Here is a 14,349-nt window from a genome sequence, read left to right as displayed (position 1 = left end):
GTACATCCGTCAATCTCTCCTCACACACCCTCACTCATTTCTGTCACTATCAATCTTGAGGTCAGATCAGCTGGTCTCATTTACCCAATAAGCAAAACGAAACAATTTTTTTAGCCTATCATCTCGCGGCTATCTCTTTTAAAAATGACTTCCCTAAGTATGATCCTGATGCCGTTACGCACCCCTCCAGCCTCAAGAGTCCACATCAACGTATCTTTGGTTCACCCTAATCAGCCACCACCACCACCCCCACCATCAGGTCTGGACTCCACAGGGGGGGGGGGGGTTATCTCACTTGTTGTCAGGGGAGACGGCCTTCGATTACATTACATCTTACGCCCTGCAGTGTGAGCTGTTAAATGAGCACATATGCAATGCCTGGATGAAGACAGCACCACAACAGGAACAAGAAACCCACCGATAACAGGAGGGCAAAATAATTAGATGTGGATTTCAGCTGCAGATGAGCGACCTAATCACACTGCAATTGATTGGAATCAAAGTGAGGCAACAGGGAGTGTGTTGCAGCCTCTTCGTGTCTCCGAAGATAGCAGAGCTGCAGGAACTCTGCAGAAATGGGAGCGAGGCGATGCAAATTCTTTCATAGCTTTTATTGCTCCATTCCAAACCCCTGAGGGCAGTTTCGCTCTGATTTGAAGGCCGAACAGTTTGTATGCTGGTCTGCCCTGTCGGGATGTGTGTGTGCTCGGGACATCGGCTCGAACAGGAAGCCGGGGGCTAATGATTAGCACATGTTTAGGACCACTAGGGTGCCACAATCTGGAGTTCTCATGCCGTATGTCTCTGATTTATTTAGTTGTTGTTCTTTGACAAGAAGGGAGTGTTTTTAAAGGGATAGAAACCTCTGAACCTCTTAGCCTGCTACATCTAATTCAGCTCCCAAATAATGGACATCTTCATCTCCGTCTCTGCCCATTTCGTATTGCTTCAGAGTTTAAAATGGGTCACGCACGGCACGGATGCTCTAACGTGATCCTACTAGACTTGCACACTGACCCACGTGTTGCCCCTTTAGATATTTAAGCTTTCAACATTTCCCATTGCAATGTGAGGCCTTGCGAGCGCATCTCGCGCACACTCTAGCCCCGGTGCTGATGTGTGGATGTTCACACCGCCTTGCTAAGTGTGACATCCCATTAGAGGTGGGCCCGGAGGGCTCCTCTCCACCTCCCGCTGTGCGGTCCGTGGGACATTATCTGATCAGTCACTAAGTGGGGCAACACAAACAAGAGCAGCGACAGCACCGTCGAGCTGTGACGACTCACGGCAGCACAAAGGAAGAGAGACATACACGTCCTGGAGCAGAGAAAGCAGCTGTGTGCAGAGAAGATCCCAACGATTTCCAGCTGGGATGATTCAGAGATTTCGAATGAGATTTCTTAAGGATTTTGTTTTTTTTGGACAGGCGTGGTCAGTCATCCTGATGACATTTGACCGGAGTGACTCCAGAGCTTCGGTGTTTCCTCTCGTTCTGGCAGTGGCTCCCATACGTAAACGGAGCAGCAAGGCGTTCCACCGTTCCTTCGTACTCCCTCAAGTAAAAATTGACTGGCCAGCTGTCCTACACTACGACGTCCTCCAAGTTAGCCGAGCGTGGATCACGCCCAATACAGAAACCTACTTCCCGATTATCTCACCTTTCTCTGAGTCCTATCTGAGCTGCAGCAGTGCAAAAAGTCTCATGGGGCCCCCTCCTGCAGCTGTATTCCAGGAATGAGCACAGACTGAGGCTGACTCATTCTGTCACCAAACCCACGGGACCCTCATGCTTTACACGCCTCCGCTGCGACACAAGTCCTGACTTTGACTTAAGGTTTAACCACTGGCCTACTGTAGTTGTGAGTAAACAAACACAAACTGACACCATTTGCATTGATTCCAAAAAGAAACGTGAGATTCCAAAATGTAAAAACTGTAGTGATGTAGAATTCATGTGCATTATTAACACAGGAGATGTTTCGGTTGGTTTGGTTTCCAATAAAGTGACGGCTGGAGTTTTTTTTTTTTTTTTTAATGCATATTCAGTAAACAACAATGAATTCACTGTGACGACTCTGTGGGTTTTTTTCTGGGTCAGCTGTTTTGCTTGAGGTACTTTTTAAACAGCACTCTAACTCCACAAGGCGATGACGTCCGTTTAAGCAAACAGAAAATACTCCAGTTTACAACAAAAGGCGTTTGACTTTCTAAAACAGCTCACCTGGACAATCTCTGGGTGTGTCGGTTTTGAATTTCAACTTCGCCACAAAGGCTGTGGCCATGGTTACCGGCGGTAGAAAGAAGAGAAAGCAAAAAGAAGCTGTGTGTTTTCCTTCATCAGGTTTGGGCGTCAACAGTTTTGGAAGCTTTCAGCCATGTAACAAATATCCTAACTTATTCAAAGGTTTGGTTGAGCTATCGCTGACATCACACAGATTTTAAGTCAAAGGAATTGGCACTATGAGGCATGGAGGATAATGTGCGATTAACTATACCCACACATCTTATATAGTGTTGTTACAATAATAGGATTCACTGTTTTTCTGCTGTGAAAATGAAAGGGATACCTTCATAATTGTACACCACTTCTTTGATGTTATTCTTTTTGCGGATTTCTCAAGTTCAAAGGAAAACAACCGTCCTTTTAGCAGTGCTATATATACATATACATATATATATATATATATATATATATATATATATATATATATATATATATATATATATATATATATATATATATATAAATACATAGCCACTTTGTGAGTAGTGGTACAGGATTGCATGTGAATCCTGCCCTGATTAAGAGACCACTGTGACATTTCTCCACACACACACACCTGCTCCAGCGGGGCCGCCAGGTTTGACTTGTCACGCTGCCGTGGGTGCTGACGCTGCCTTCCACTTGACCACTGGACCAATTACATCTTCACAAACAGCATCACGTCCAGATGAGTGGTCGTCAAAGAGCCCTCTCTCTCTCTCTCTCTCTCTCTCTCTCTCTCTCTCTGCCTCACCGAGCATCCCGCGGCGAGCCTCAGCAGCAGCAGCTTACAGTTCCTCCCCTCGCTTTACTAACACTGACCACAGGAATCCAACTGATGTGCCAGAAACTGGTGAGAGAGAGAGAGAGAGAGAGAGAGAGAGGCAGATCTCCGATGGGAGCAGCAGACTACTATCACGTTTGTACTCGGTTGGGTTCAAAACAGGAAATGTGTGCTCCTGTCACTGCGGCCATTTGTATTCCAGTTGGGTTTTACTACGGTGCCACGTGTGAGCCAGCGGTGTGGGGAGGCCACAGTGCCAATCAGAGACGCAGGGCCACTCATCCCTGAGTCATGTGTGGCGTGGAGACCCGAGCCGTCCCGTCCATTTTAGCTCGACCGAAACATCGTGAGGCCTAATTACGGCGGGGGGGGGACGAGGGACGCGGGAGTAAACAGACTGCTTCACACACAGAGGCATTCTGGGCATTCGGGAGGGCTGGTCTGTTCACCCGCATGCACGCACACACACACACACACACACACACACACACACACACACACACAGCCTCTGGACAAAACACCTCTGGAAGCCCAGTGTGCACGTTTCAGCTGTCCCGGCCAACGGGGGTGGGGGGGGGGGGGGGTGTCACAGGCCTGTCCAGCTACTTCCAACCATCTGGGAAACGAACATCAGGAGCCAACCTTAATGTTGACAGCTAGTCAGTTTGTTAGGATTTCAGGTGTCTATAAAGGAACAAAAAAAACATGTTACTTGTTGCAGAACATTTAACAGTTAAGTCGTGCCTTTTTCTTTGGTATTTGACCGTTTAGGTCATCATTTTATTACAAGGAGCGAAATAACAGGACGTTTTTAGGGCATAACTGCGGAGACAGTGCCTCTCAATATGTTCAAAGCTTTGTGGTTTGCGCGTAGGAATCTGCATGCAATCATGTGGATAGAAGAACAATCCAGATGATAGGCTTGCACGGGAAGAAGAAAAAAAAGGTCGAGGTTTTAAGACGGGCCCCTGGTGACGTGCACGGGGCTGCGGGGCGGTGTTAAGGCGGAGACAGAGTCCGGCTGGGGCGTGTGCACCACATCTGGAATAGCTACGGAGAAACAAGTCGGGAGAAGCATAACCTCGCTGAAACTCGTCCCAACTCTCAGCACTTTTTTACGGATACTTCTACGCCTATTTGTAAGTTGGAGTAATGTATTGGAGTTCCTTTTTTTGCTTTACCCAATAACCTGGTTTTCTTTTCATTGACTGAGATGTTTTTCTTCCTCTCGAATCACACAGCAGGACGTAAACCCCCCCCCCCCCCCCCCCCCCCCCCTCCTTCCCTTCCCTCCCCGGGAGTTTAAAATAGACTTTGGATGTCCTTCTATGGCGCAGGAAAAGAAGAAAAAAAAACCCTATCTGAGTGACTCGTGTTAGCGTTACGCGGCCGTCTCGCGTGGGGTATCGTCCCCGTAGAAAGCTCGCGGTTCGCGCGCGCCGGGCACTACGCTGGAATGTTGTTCCTCGTGCAGATGGCTCCGGTTTGCTGTCCAGCAGCACGCATTGATCAAGTCGCCCTTTTCTTATTCACGTCGACCTCCTCGCGCCGAGCCTTCTTCTTCTTCACTCGTTTTGCAAACACGCGTGGCGTGAATCAATGACTCGTAATTGAACCATTTGGACTTATTAAAAATTGAGAAAAGGTTAAAAAAAAAGTAGAAAAAAAGAATCGATTCGGTTTCATTGGCTGACTCTAAACTCAACTTTGACCACTATAGGCCCGTCGAGAAGAAATGATAGTTCCTTCCCTCTTTTTACGGTTGAGTGTAAGCGGATACTTTCACAGTAAGCTAAACACTGCGGTTGGTGCAGAAGTGATGCAATGGCGCCCTCTAGCGTCCAGATGAGCTGATATCAACGCGTTCGCCTAACGTGTTTGTCTTGTGGGTGTGTGTGTGTGTGTGTGTGGGGGGGGGGGGGGGGGGGTTATTGTGGCTTGACTTATTTTTGTGTCTCATGTATCACTCTAGCTCTACTTGAAAAGATGCTGCTCTTCCTGCTCGGAGTGCTCATTTTGCACATCAGCATTCTCATCCTTCTCATCGTGTCGACGGCAACCAGTGTGAGTCTTCCTGTTTGCTCCTCTTTATCCAATTCACATACAGCGCTGTGATGCAGGATAGAACGGGGGGGGGGGGGGGGGGCGTGATGTGAATGAGCTAGACTTTTATCGTAAGTGTCATGAGTGTTAATACAGTCCTGTTTTCATGTCACTGTGTTGTTGTGTTCTCCAGGCCTGGTCTGTGGATGGGTTTAAGACCATAGATCTATGGTACAGTTGCATGACAGAGAACGGACTCTACCAATGCAAGCCAGCCAGCAATGACGGTTCGTCAGCCTTCATCAAAAAAAAACAACAACAGACGCTATTCCTTCATTGCCTTTGACATGGAAAAGTCCTGAAGGAGTTTAAATCCCTGCTCTCCATCTGTCCTCTAGACTGGATCCAGGCCGTGCAAGCCCTCATGATCCTGTCCCTGCTCTTCTGCTTCTTCTCCCTCATTGCATTCTTGTTTCAGCTGTTCAAGCTGGTCAAGGGCGGACGCTTCTTCTTCACCGCCATCTTCCAGATCTTGGCTAGTGAGTATGACATCATCGTGCGCTGACGGGGTCACACCCCGGGGGGCCAGCGAGGTCACCTGCGTCCCCTTCAACGTGCCCCCCCCCCTCTCACCTCTCTTCCTGTCTCTCCTAGGTGTGTTCGTGATGTGCGCGGCGATCATCTACACGGTGATGAGTCCCGATACACCCGGCGTAAAATTCGGCTACGCATACGTGCTGGCGTGGGTGGCTTTCCCTCTGTGTCTCATCAGCGGCCTCATTTACATCGTCCTGAGGAAGAAGGAATGAGGAAAGAGAGCGGAGGAGGAAAGAGGAGGGGGTAGTAAGGTGACCCCTTACAACAACATCACACTGAGCCTACTGCCCACAGACCATCGACTGACATCACAAACGAACAAAAGTGCATGTGTCATTTTAAACATTAAATGGAGACATTTGTCACTGCTGGGGATCCATATTTGCTGTATTGCAGTATCCAATATATCCCCATCACATACAGGAAACCATTACACCTGTTTGCTTTTTATTGATCATGACAGTGTTGCTACACGTTCTCCTGCAGTGACAGATTGTCTCCAAAATGTGTTTATAAGTGTGTTGGCGTGAGATTGATTTTTTTGTTGCCTTCTGGCACCCGACGTCCACGAATCCATCTTGTGGGATAGCAAAGATGAGCAATCTCTGCCTTACTTCAGTACAAAGATGTACATAGTGTCTGTGGTTTTTAGACATATTTATAACATTTTTAAATACATTTTGTACATAGGTGTTGTCAAGTTAACATTGTCTTGCTCATTTAAGTGATTGAATCGCTCACAAACTATGCAGCTGTGCCAAAGAGATGTCCCTTAGTCTGCCAGAGTATGAAGCTTTGTTCATTGTTGTGCCCAATGCTTTGAATCATGTGCCTTACATAGCGTAGCTGTATTGTTCTTGAAGGAAATGAGAAACCATACAGACATTTAAAAAGTAACCCTAAGGAGTCTTAATCTACTCATGAAGTTTTTCTGAATTATCCTTGTACTTCATATCCCTTTTTTTCTAGCATTTTGTAATCTAGTTTAAAAAAAAATGGTGCTTTTTATCTACTATTCTTGTATACCCTATTTTCTGTTGCAACTATGTCATGTCCTGTGATTTATTTGCTATGTACAAACCCCAGTTTGATTTTTGTCAGTATTCTTCAAAATAAACCCTTTGAAATAAATCCTTCTCACTGTTGTGTGTAAAAGTCAAGCTTTATGCACCGGGTTGGTTGAGTTAAATAGTGCATGTACACATTTGGTGTTTACACCACAAAGTGATACTTTCGTTCTTCTTATTTCTTGTCCAGTGTGTTTTTTCTCTGAATTTATACCTGTAGGCTATGTTGAGATGAGAAAAGCGCCGACTCGTAGTGGCTTAGTTGCACCACATGGTGGAACTGCAACAAACCCAACACCACAACGTCAAAGCTCAGAGAACCACGGATGCTGGTGAAACATCTGCACATGTTGTATTTCATTTGGTGAAAAAATACAATTGAGTTGCAGAAGGAGCTCTCAGAGACTTTGAGGCACATCAAAGTGCGCAAAAGGTTAAAAATCACTATTTTGTGAACCGATTTCTGATAAAAGTAAATGCTCAGTAAAGCAGTTCATCAAATGGCCTTTCATTTACATTTATCCAGACAAAGAACTACAGATTACAAACAGCACCAACAGACTACAGCTGGAGGACATGCATGTTATCTGCTATTAGCCAAGCAAAATTAAATCCAAGGCAATAACATTTGTTTCTAATCAGATATCATAAAACACACCCCGAGACGTTTACCAGATAATTATGTATTTATGTTTGAGCATCAGAAATGTTGTAAATAATTTCCACTTATCTTTACTGCTGCCGCTTAATCTATATTAATATATAATGAGTCATTTCTTAAAATATATTTGCATTAATCCGATAATAAATTGTAAAGTGGGATATTTACCTCTCATAGAGAGAAGTATGAATAGGAATACAAATTCAAAATTGTACTTGAGTAAATGTACTTGTATCCCACTACAGGAGTTTCCCTTTCATAAAGCAGCTCAGCAGTCACTGAGTGAATGTTGCCTATTTGTCCTCTAGGTGGAGACTGCAACACACTTCTTATCTTATTTTAACGTTGTGGATGTTGTGTGTGTGTCTCCCAAATGGAAGAAGATATATTTCCTCTCCCTTTTTTTTCTGATTTTGGGTCAACGTGACATCAATCTTTTCTCATGCTCCTTCTCCGAATTCGGATCAGTGGATTACTAAATATGATTCTGCTGTTTAATCAAAAGCATTTTTTGGATGTCTCGGACTTGACATCAGAATGAAAGGTCACGGTGAGCAGCAAAAAAAAACAATGCTGAACTTCCTGTTTGAATAATAATGAAAATGTCCTAGTGTCTGCATGTAAACAAAGCTTTACATTATTAATTACATAGTGCTAGTAAATATCCTATGTGAATATATTATCTACTGAAAATACTGATGCTTTGAAAGCTTAATGTTGGTTTAATCTCACTTTGAATACGTCACTAATCTTCAGAGACCACAAATGTTACCAGACATCACCAGCAGCCGTGGAGGATACACACCAACCTTTTTTTAGCCTCCTACCAGACTCCAAGGTACCATGCTACCCATCGCCATCTGTGCAAACACTTGCATGTTCATGTGCATGGCTGCAGAACAATATTCATGTGAACAGAATCACATACACTAAATCGTGTTACATCTTAACCGGTGGGATTATCATACATTCATTGCTGCTAAACATAGAGGATGGAGGATAGAGAATCGCATTCTCTTTTTCTATCTCCATCAGTCCCGACACAAAAGAGAGTCCAGTTAATGTTGCTCTGGTTTAAGTCCCTTGGCAAGGAGATAACATATTGAAGATGTCAGGAAAACTCCGGAGGCCTTTAATGGCCTCACAGCTCCATTTCAAACGTTGTTAACCTTAAGGGTTATTTATCACTGGGAGGGTCACCGGGGGGCACTTAGTATTTACTGCCGGGATTGCAGAATGGGGAGGGAGAGGGGATGGAGGGGATGGAGGGGAAGCCACCTTCGTCACCGTCCGCCGGGCACGTACTTCCGTGGCTGTGTACGCACATCGACTCTGCTGAACGGAGACCAGGATGTTTTTGCTTCTTTTTTTTTCTTCACAAACAGCCGTGAGCCTTCACATGTAGCCGGTTGAGGGTTTTCTTGGTATCCCAGGAACGCGTCAGGCTAATTTCCATAAGTCTACGGTTGGAAATTCATCTGGAGAGGCTGCAATGGTGGTGAGGCACCGCAGACAATGGGCCCGCGGCCAGCTGATGGGCCCCTGAATAGGACATGTGAGGACTTGAGAGGAAGCTACGGCTCTCGTCTCTTCTTTTTCTTTAGATTTGGTGCCTTTGTGTCCCGGGTGTCTTTCTCCCGAAAACAAACCCCAAAAGCCTTCAGATGTAGCTAAACGATAGAGAAAATGGGCAAGTCCAGTTTATTCAAAGCTGATTTCATCACGCCCATAAATCTTTGAGGAATCAAAGCCCATTTTGTGCCCGCCCCTCTCCTCGCCCTTTGTCTTGCAAATAGACATTAGTGAGCGGCTGGCTGCCCACTTTGATGGCAGCCGGGGCAGGATCTGGGCAAAGTTGCAAATTTGGAACCTGGAGGCACCTCTGACCCATGACCCCTGCTGTTAAATCTTGCCACTTGCATCCGCCTTAGACCCCCGACATGCGAAGGAATCTCTGCCTAATACTCCCAGGAACACATGAAGACACATAGGATGACAGGGGGCTCTCCTGATTTGTGCAATTGCACACATGAGCTAAAATGAACATAACTTAACATATGCACACAGGATTGATCACTGCATGCACAGATTTCAAAATGAGGGAATATAACCAATATTAATGGAGTTTAAATCTTAGAAACAGTGTATATTCACAGATCTATGTAAAAGATTAGTAGACTTAAGTGAGTTAGGTTGTTTCCACATCATACTGGACTTACTGCTCCTTTTTAACCTACTCTCACAGAAATAAGTGGAATAACCACAACCTCTTAATAGCAATGTCTAATGAAAACTAAATTAAGATCATTCTTTTGTGGTTGACGCGTAAATAAACGCATCCAGGTGGCCATTAACAAACAGTCAGAGCTACAGTGAGTCGTCCTGCCCATTTCAGTGCAAGAAGCTAAATACAACTTGTAAATATATCCATGAATTTTTCAGTTCAACCAAAGTGCACAGGATATTCAACATATAATAGGCCCTCATTGGAAAAGCTTCAGCAAGATCCAAACAGAGACGATTTAAGGTGAGTTTTGAGAACTTCGCATTCCAGAAATGAAAACAGTAGTTAGACTACTCTGATGTCATACACGTCATTGGCACTCTTTTACTGGTGTGAGGAGGCCACTCGGTCGTTTTCTACGGGGTCGCTGGAGTCAATCGCAGCCAACGTCGGGCGAGAGACGCTGAGGCGAACAACCCTCCTTTAATTACACAAACTTGAGTTGGAGAGTTGTTTCAGGCCTTTCCTAAAAAGTCTTTTAGAAATTGCCAGAATTGCACACAGAGAAATCCCTCTGTACAGCTCTCCCACAATTAGTGTCGCACAGTAATCATGCCCTGTGAGTTCCACCATTTATTTTCTTGTGATTTTCTTTGCATCAATACGGGACGTTTTCCAGTGGTACAGACAACCCCTGCCATGAATGAACACATAGATACATGCACACGTGCGTAAGATCCAATTACGGGCATTCATCCGTCAGTGGGCCAAATAAGCCAGAGAGGCGGACGTGATATCTGCTGGCAGATCAAATGAAGGATGGCGGTGGTGCACTAATTGAGGGGTCAAACTGAAGTAGCTTGTGTTATTTCAACCTCACTGACCCTGGCCGGTGGCCCCAGTCCCCCCCCCCCCCAGTCCCCCCCCTCCCCCAGTGCATATCAAGAGAGGACGGGCAGTTGAGGCCAGCCAAGAAGTAGGTGTTTGTAGTGGGTGTCTTTGTTTGTCTTCCCAACCTTGAAACCCGTCTCTGGTGACTGATGATCACAGTCCTGGTGGCTGCTCGGGTCTGTAATGAGGAAACCTCGAGTCCCACCTTTAGCAAACAGTCCACTGCCCAAAGTTCAGGAAAAAACTGGAGGAGATTTGTTGCTTACACCGGCCAAAACACAGAGACAGACACACAAACCCACAGGTGGGTCGAGAAGGACGCTATCTTTTCCACCAGAAGCCAGGATACTTTTCTAATCTATGTTATTTGTCAGCAGTAAAGTCCCATGGATTGCCTGCATCCTCTGATTGGATGTAACAACCCATTTCCTTTTTCAACTCCAAGTCACTAGAAGGCCAAGCTTCCAGTCATCCTCATTTTTCATCAATTGAAAAATAGATAAGGTCATAATGCTTCGATGCAAGAGAGATAAATAGGAGACAAGAGATTTTGTCTTTGTCCGTTTTGTTTTATAAAGCATATAAAAAAGCTACAAAGTCATTTTAATAAGGTTTAAATTAAATGAATACAATGATATCCTCAAAGATTTAAAGTGTCTTTTCATTTGCAAATCGAATGAAAGTGTAAGAATTCCCAACCAGGGCTTTAAATAGTGTTGTATGGAAGAGACTGGAGAGTGTAAGCAGCGCGGAGGCCAGAAAAGCTTTTTAAAGCGGCTGGCATGAACCCGTAAACACCGAGGGACCCCAGCTGTAAGCAGTCTAAATCTTGTTATCCCGTAGTTAACCCTGTCAGCGAGAACGGTCCCACACCTAAATATTAAGACATAGGGAGAGAAAGAGAAAAGAGGGCATCAGATGGGGTCAATAGGTTGCCCTCAACGTCTGCAACGTGCAAATATTGACAGTGACTCGGCAGCGTCACACAATGAGCCGGACCAAGTCAGTCTCGTTTGGGCTCCGTAGTCTACAGACTAGTCTACGGACTACGGAGCCCAAACAGCTGCTGTGGGATTGCTTTACTTCTGCAAAAAGGACCCACATCGCAAATGACTGCAATTGAAATAAATGTGGGGGATCCAGACGACATTAACTTGTCATGAATCACTTGAAAACAATCTGATTTCAATGAGAAGTGTGTAACAGCATCTTCTCTGAAATTAAGGATGTCGGGGGAAAAGACATTCTTATTATTATATGGAGAATGCAACCTCAATTCAATCATGATATTATTTGGCGACAAGCTTGAATAATAACATTTAAACGACTTAACATGAAGTATGAGACGACGACAACGGTTAGTGAGGCTATTGAGGAGCCCCTTTTGTTTCACTTTCCACACATCAATTGGCCATTTCAGCGGTTATAAGCCAACAAAGATTAAATCCACCGATTGTTCAGAGCTACACGGAGAAATTATTTGTTAGAAATGTCTGCTTTTCCCCAAACAACACTTTCTTTAAATTCAAGTTAACTGACAGCAGCCAGGTTTAATTTGCATGTCTCTGAAAGCCGGCTTGTTTAATTCCTCATTGAAAGCGTCAGGCAGTGATGATGCTCCCGGTTGTAATCCCTATGAATGCGTTTTGGAAAAGTCTGAAGCGCAGACCCTCTTCACAGCCTGCATGTACAGTACCCAGATACCAGGAAGTGTATTTCTTCTAAATAAATATCAAAAAATATAGACCAAAACACACACAGAAAAAAAAGAACTGCATATGATCAAAACAAACCTGATTGCTCTTTCATGGAAACAAACTTCTTCAAAAAGAATTTGCATTCTCCAGATATCTTTGGAAAGCCTCAAGCGCCATTGCCAAACAACGGTGATCATTAGCCATATCAAAAAGGACGTTGACTAATGAGCCAGTTAACCTTTTCAACACACAGACTCGGGGCTCCTGATTGGCCGGTGAATTCAAGGCTGAAGCGTCACCTCCGTCAACCAGGAGGGCAAAGCTTTGTTCCCCATCATCCGTCTTCCGTCTTTTCTAGTTTTACAGCGGCTTCATTTGGGACGAGCATGCGAATGCTTAGTGGAACCCACGTACGCATCTGGTCCCAAATGAAACCTTCATCCGTCTCTTTCCATGATGAAAAGATGAGATATTTACGTCACAGACGGCCGCCACGTTTTTGAAATCCCTTTCTTTCATGCAATGGTGCTCTTTTGACTTCGGACGTGGTTTAAAGGCGCTTTCAGATCGGAAATTTGTGAACGTTGGCTGGAGATACATTTTGTGATTACTGCCTCCTCAGATGCTCACAGAAACTCTTTGCTTTGACCCTTTTTGCAACCTGCATTGAAAAAAAGCGTAACCTGCAGTCCTTAGAAAAAGCTGCTGCTTCTTTGCGTTGCTCACAGTGATACACGGTAGTTTTAATGTCCTGTTTTAACAATTCATTTGTTAAAACAGGACATTAAACAGTCATTTCCATCCTCCTTAATCTATTCGCAGAAAAATAAATAAACAACAAAAATAAAAAAGAGAGGAGCAGACAGTGTTTTTACAACTCTATTGCCGCGATGAACTCTCACAAGACTTTTTGAAAGCTTCAAAGTTCACACCATGTTCGTTTTGTCATCACTGAACGTCTGAGTCATAAAAAGCAGGATTCATTGGTGGTAACTCTGGGTCAGCCGGGGGCAAGACGTCGATCTGAGCGCCGTAAAGCTCACGGTGGAGCACAGCGGTCAAGTCCTGACATGTTGTTGCCTCAAGGCCATACATCATCCCAGTGAAGCACGACAACTGGCAACCAGTTACCAAGTCTTCATGGGTCATGTTGCACACCGATTTTTCAAGGCAAGAAATCATCATTTGAAAATAGAATAAGAGTGTAACCCACTATAGAAACATTTCCATGAAGCATTCATTGATGTCCCAGTGCCATTGATTCTGCGCGTGTGATTGAACCCTGCGCGAGGCCACGACTGTATGTCACTCGGTCCCACCTCGGCCCCTTATTTCCCACGGGCAGAACATGCATCACAAATCCGACCCGGCCATAAAACTCTGCCCTCAACCCGAGAGATAAACAGCTGGAGGTAAACACAATCACTTACACATTCCCTCGCACACAGCCTGTTTCAAACCTTATCTTTAATGGTGAAAATGAGCTTAACACAGACTTCCCCCCCCTAGAAAAAACAAACAAAAAAACTTGCAAACCAAACCACAGCGAGGTTGTGTTCGGCTACGGTCCAGCCAGATGTGTCCGGACCACAGCAGCCTCGCGCTGCGCCATGTGAGCCGACGTATTGTATTGTGTGAACTTGAGGCTGAACTCGGACATGGGTTTGTGGAAGGCGCTGGAATAACTAGCGCGTAGTGCAGCCATGTCAGCTACGACACCGTCTTTATTTGAATTGAGAAATTGGTGTAATGCACTTGCTTCCTTTTTCAAGAAGCTTTTTGAAAGATGAGTTGCTTCCGACCAGTCTCTCACCATGTAGGTCAGATATTGAGCCTTATTTTAGTCTGTTCATTATTTGCAAAAGGGGAGAGGGAGCAGCGGGGAAGGGAAGAGAGACAGAGAAAGCCCTTTGAAAGGAGCCTCTGAACCTCCTTCTGAGCTGAACTCATGCTGTCTCTGGGTGGAAGTTGAGTTCTTCATGCGCCACATTGCGAGTTTTCAAAGTTCGTAAGGCATGAAGCCATCTTTAAAGCTGACGGGTTTTTTGATCCCGCGGTTTGCTGTGATTTGTGTCTGATTAATGTGGAATTTGATCTTCTTATTCATGTGAAGACTAAAACA

At 44.9% G+C, this 14,349-nt stretch overlaps 1 protein-coding gene across 1 annotated transcript; it reads left to right on the top strand.

Annotated features, from left to right (window-relative positions):
- Window positions 1–4,038: 4,038 nt before the first annotated feature.
- On the top strand, window positions 4,039–6,818 carry LOC119221062 (peripheral myelin protein 22-like). The gene is made up of 5 exons (XM_037477476.2): window positions 4,039–4,186; window positions 5,020–5,111; window positions 5,284–5,377; window positions 5,489–5,629; window positions 5,745–6,818. The coding sequence occupies exons 2-5, from the start codon at window positions 5,034–5,036 to the stop codon at window positions 5,897–5,899; spliced, it is 468 nt and encodes a 155-aa protein (XP_037333373.1). The 5' UTR covers window positions 4,039–4,186; window positions 5,020–5,033; the 3' UTR covers window positions 5,900–6,818.
- Window positions 6,819–14,349: the final 7,531 nt, after the last annotated feature.

Source organism: Pungitius pungitius, chromosome 12, assembly GCF_949316345.1.
Source record: "Pungitius pungitius chromosome 12, fPunPun2.1, whole genome shotgun sequence".
Lineage (NCBI taxonomy): Eukaryota > Metazoa > Chordata > Actinopteri > Perciformes > Gasterosteidae > Pungitius > Pungitius pungitius.
This window is presented reverse-complemented; position numbering and strand designations above follow the sequence as displayed.

Coding starts and splice junctions, on each gene's coding strand:
- LOC119221062 (XM_037477476.2), top strand. CDS start 5,034: ATGCTGCTCTTCCTGCTCGGAGTGCTCATTTTGCACATCAGCATTCTC. Junction 5,112..5,283: donor TCGTGTCGACGGCAACCAGT/GTGAGTCTTCCT, acceptor TGTGTTCTCCAG/GCCTGGTCTGTGGATGGGTT. Junction 5,630..5,744: donor CATCTTCCAGATCTTGGCTA/GTGAGTATGACA, acceptor TGTCTCTCCTAG/GTGTGTTCGTGATGTGCGCG.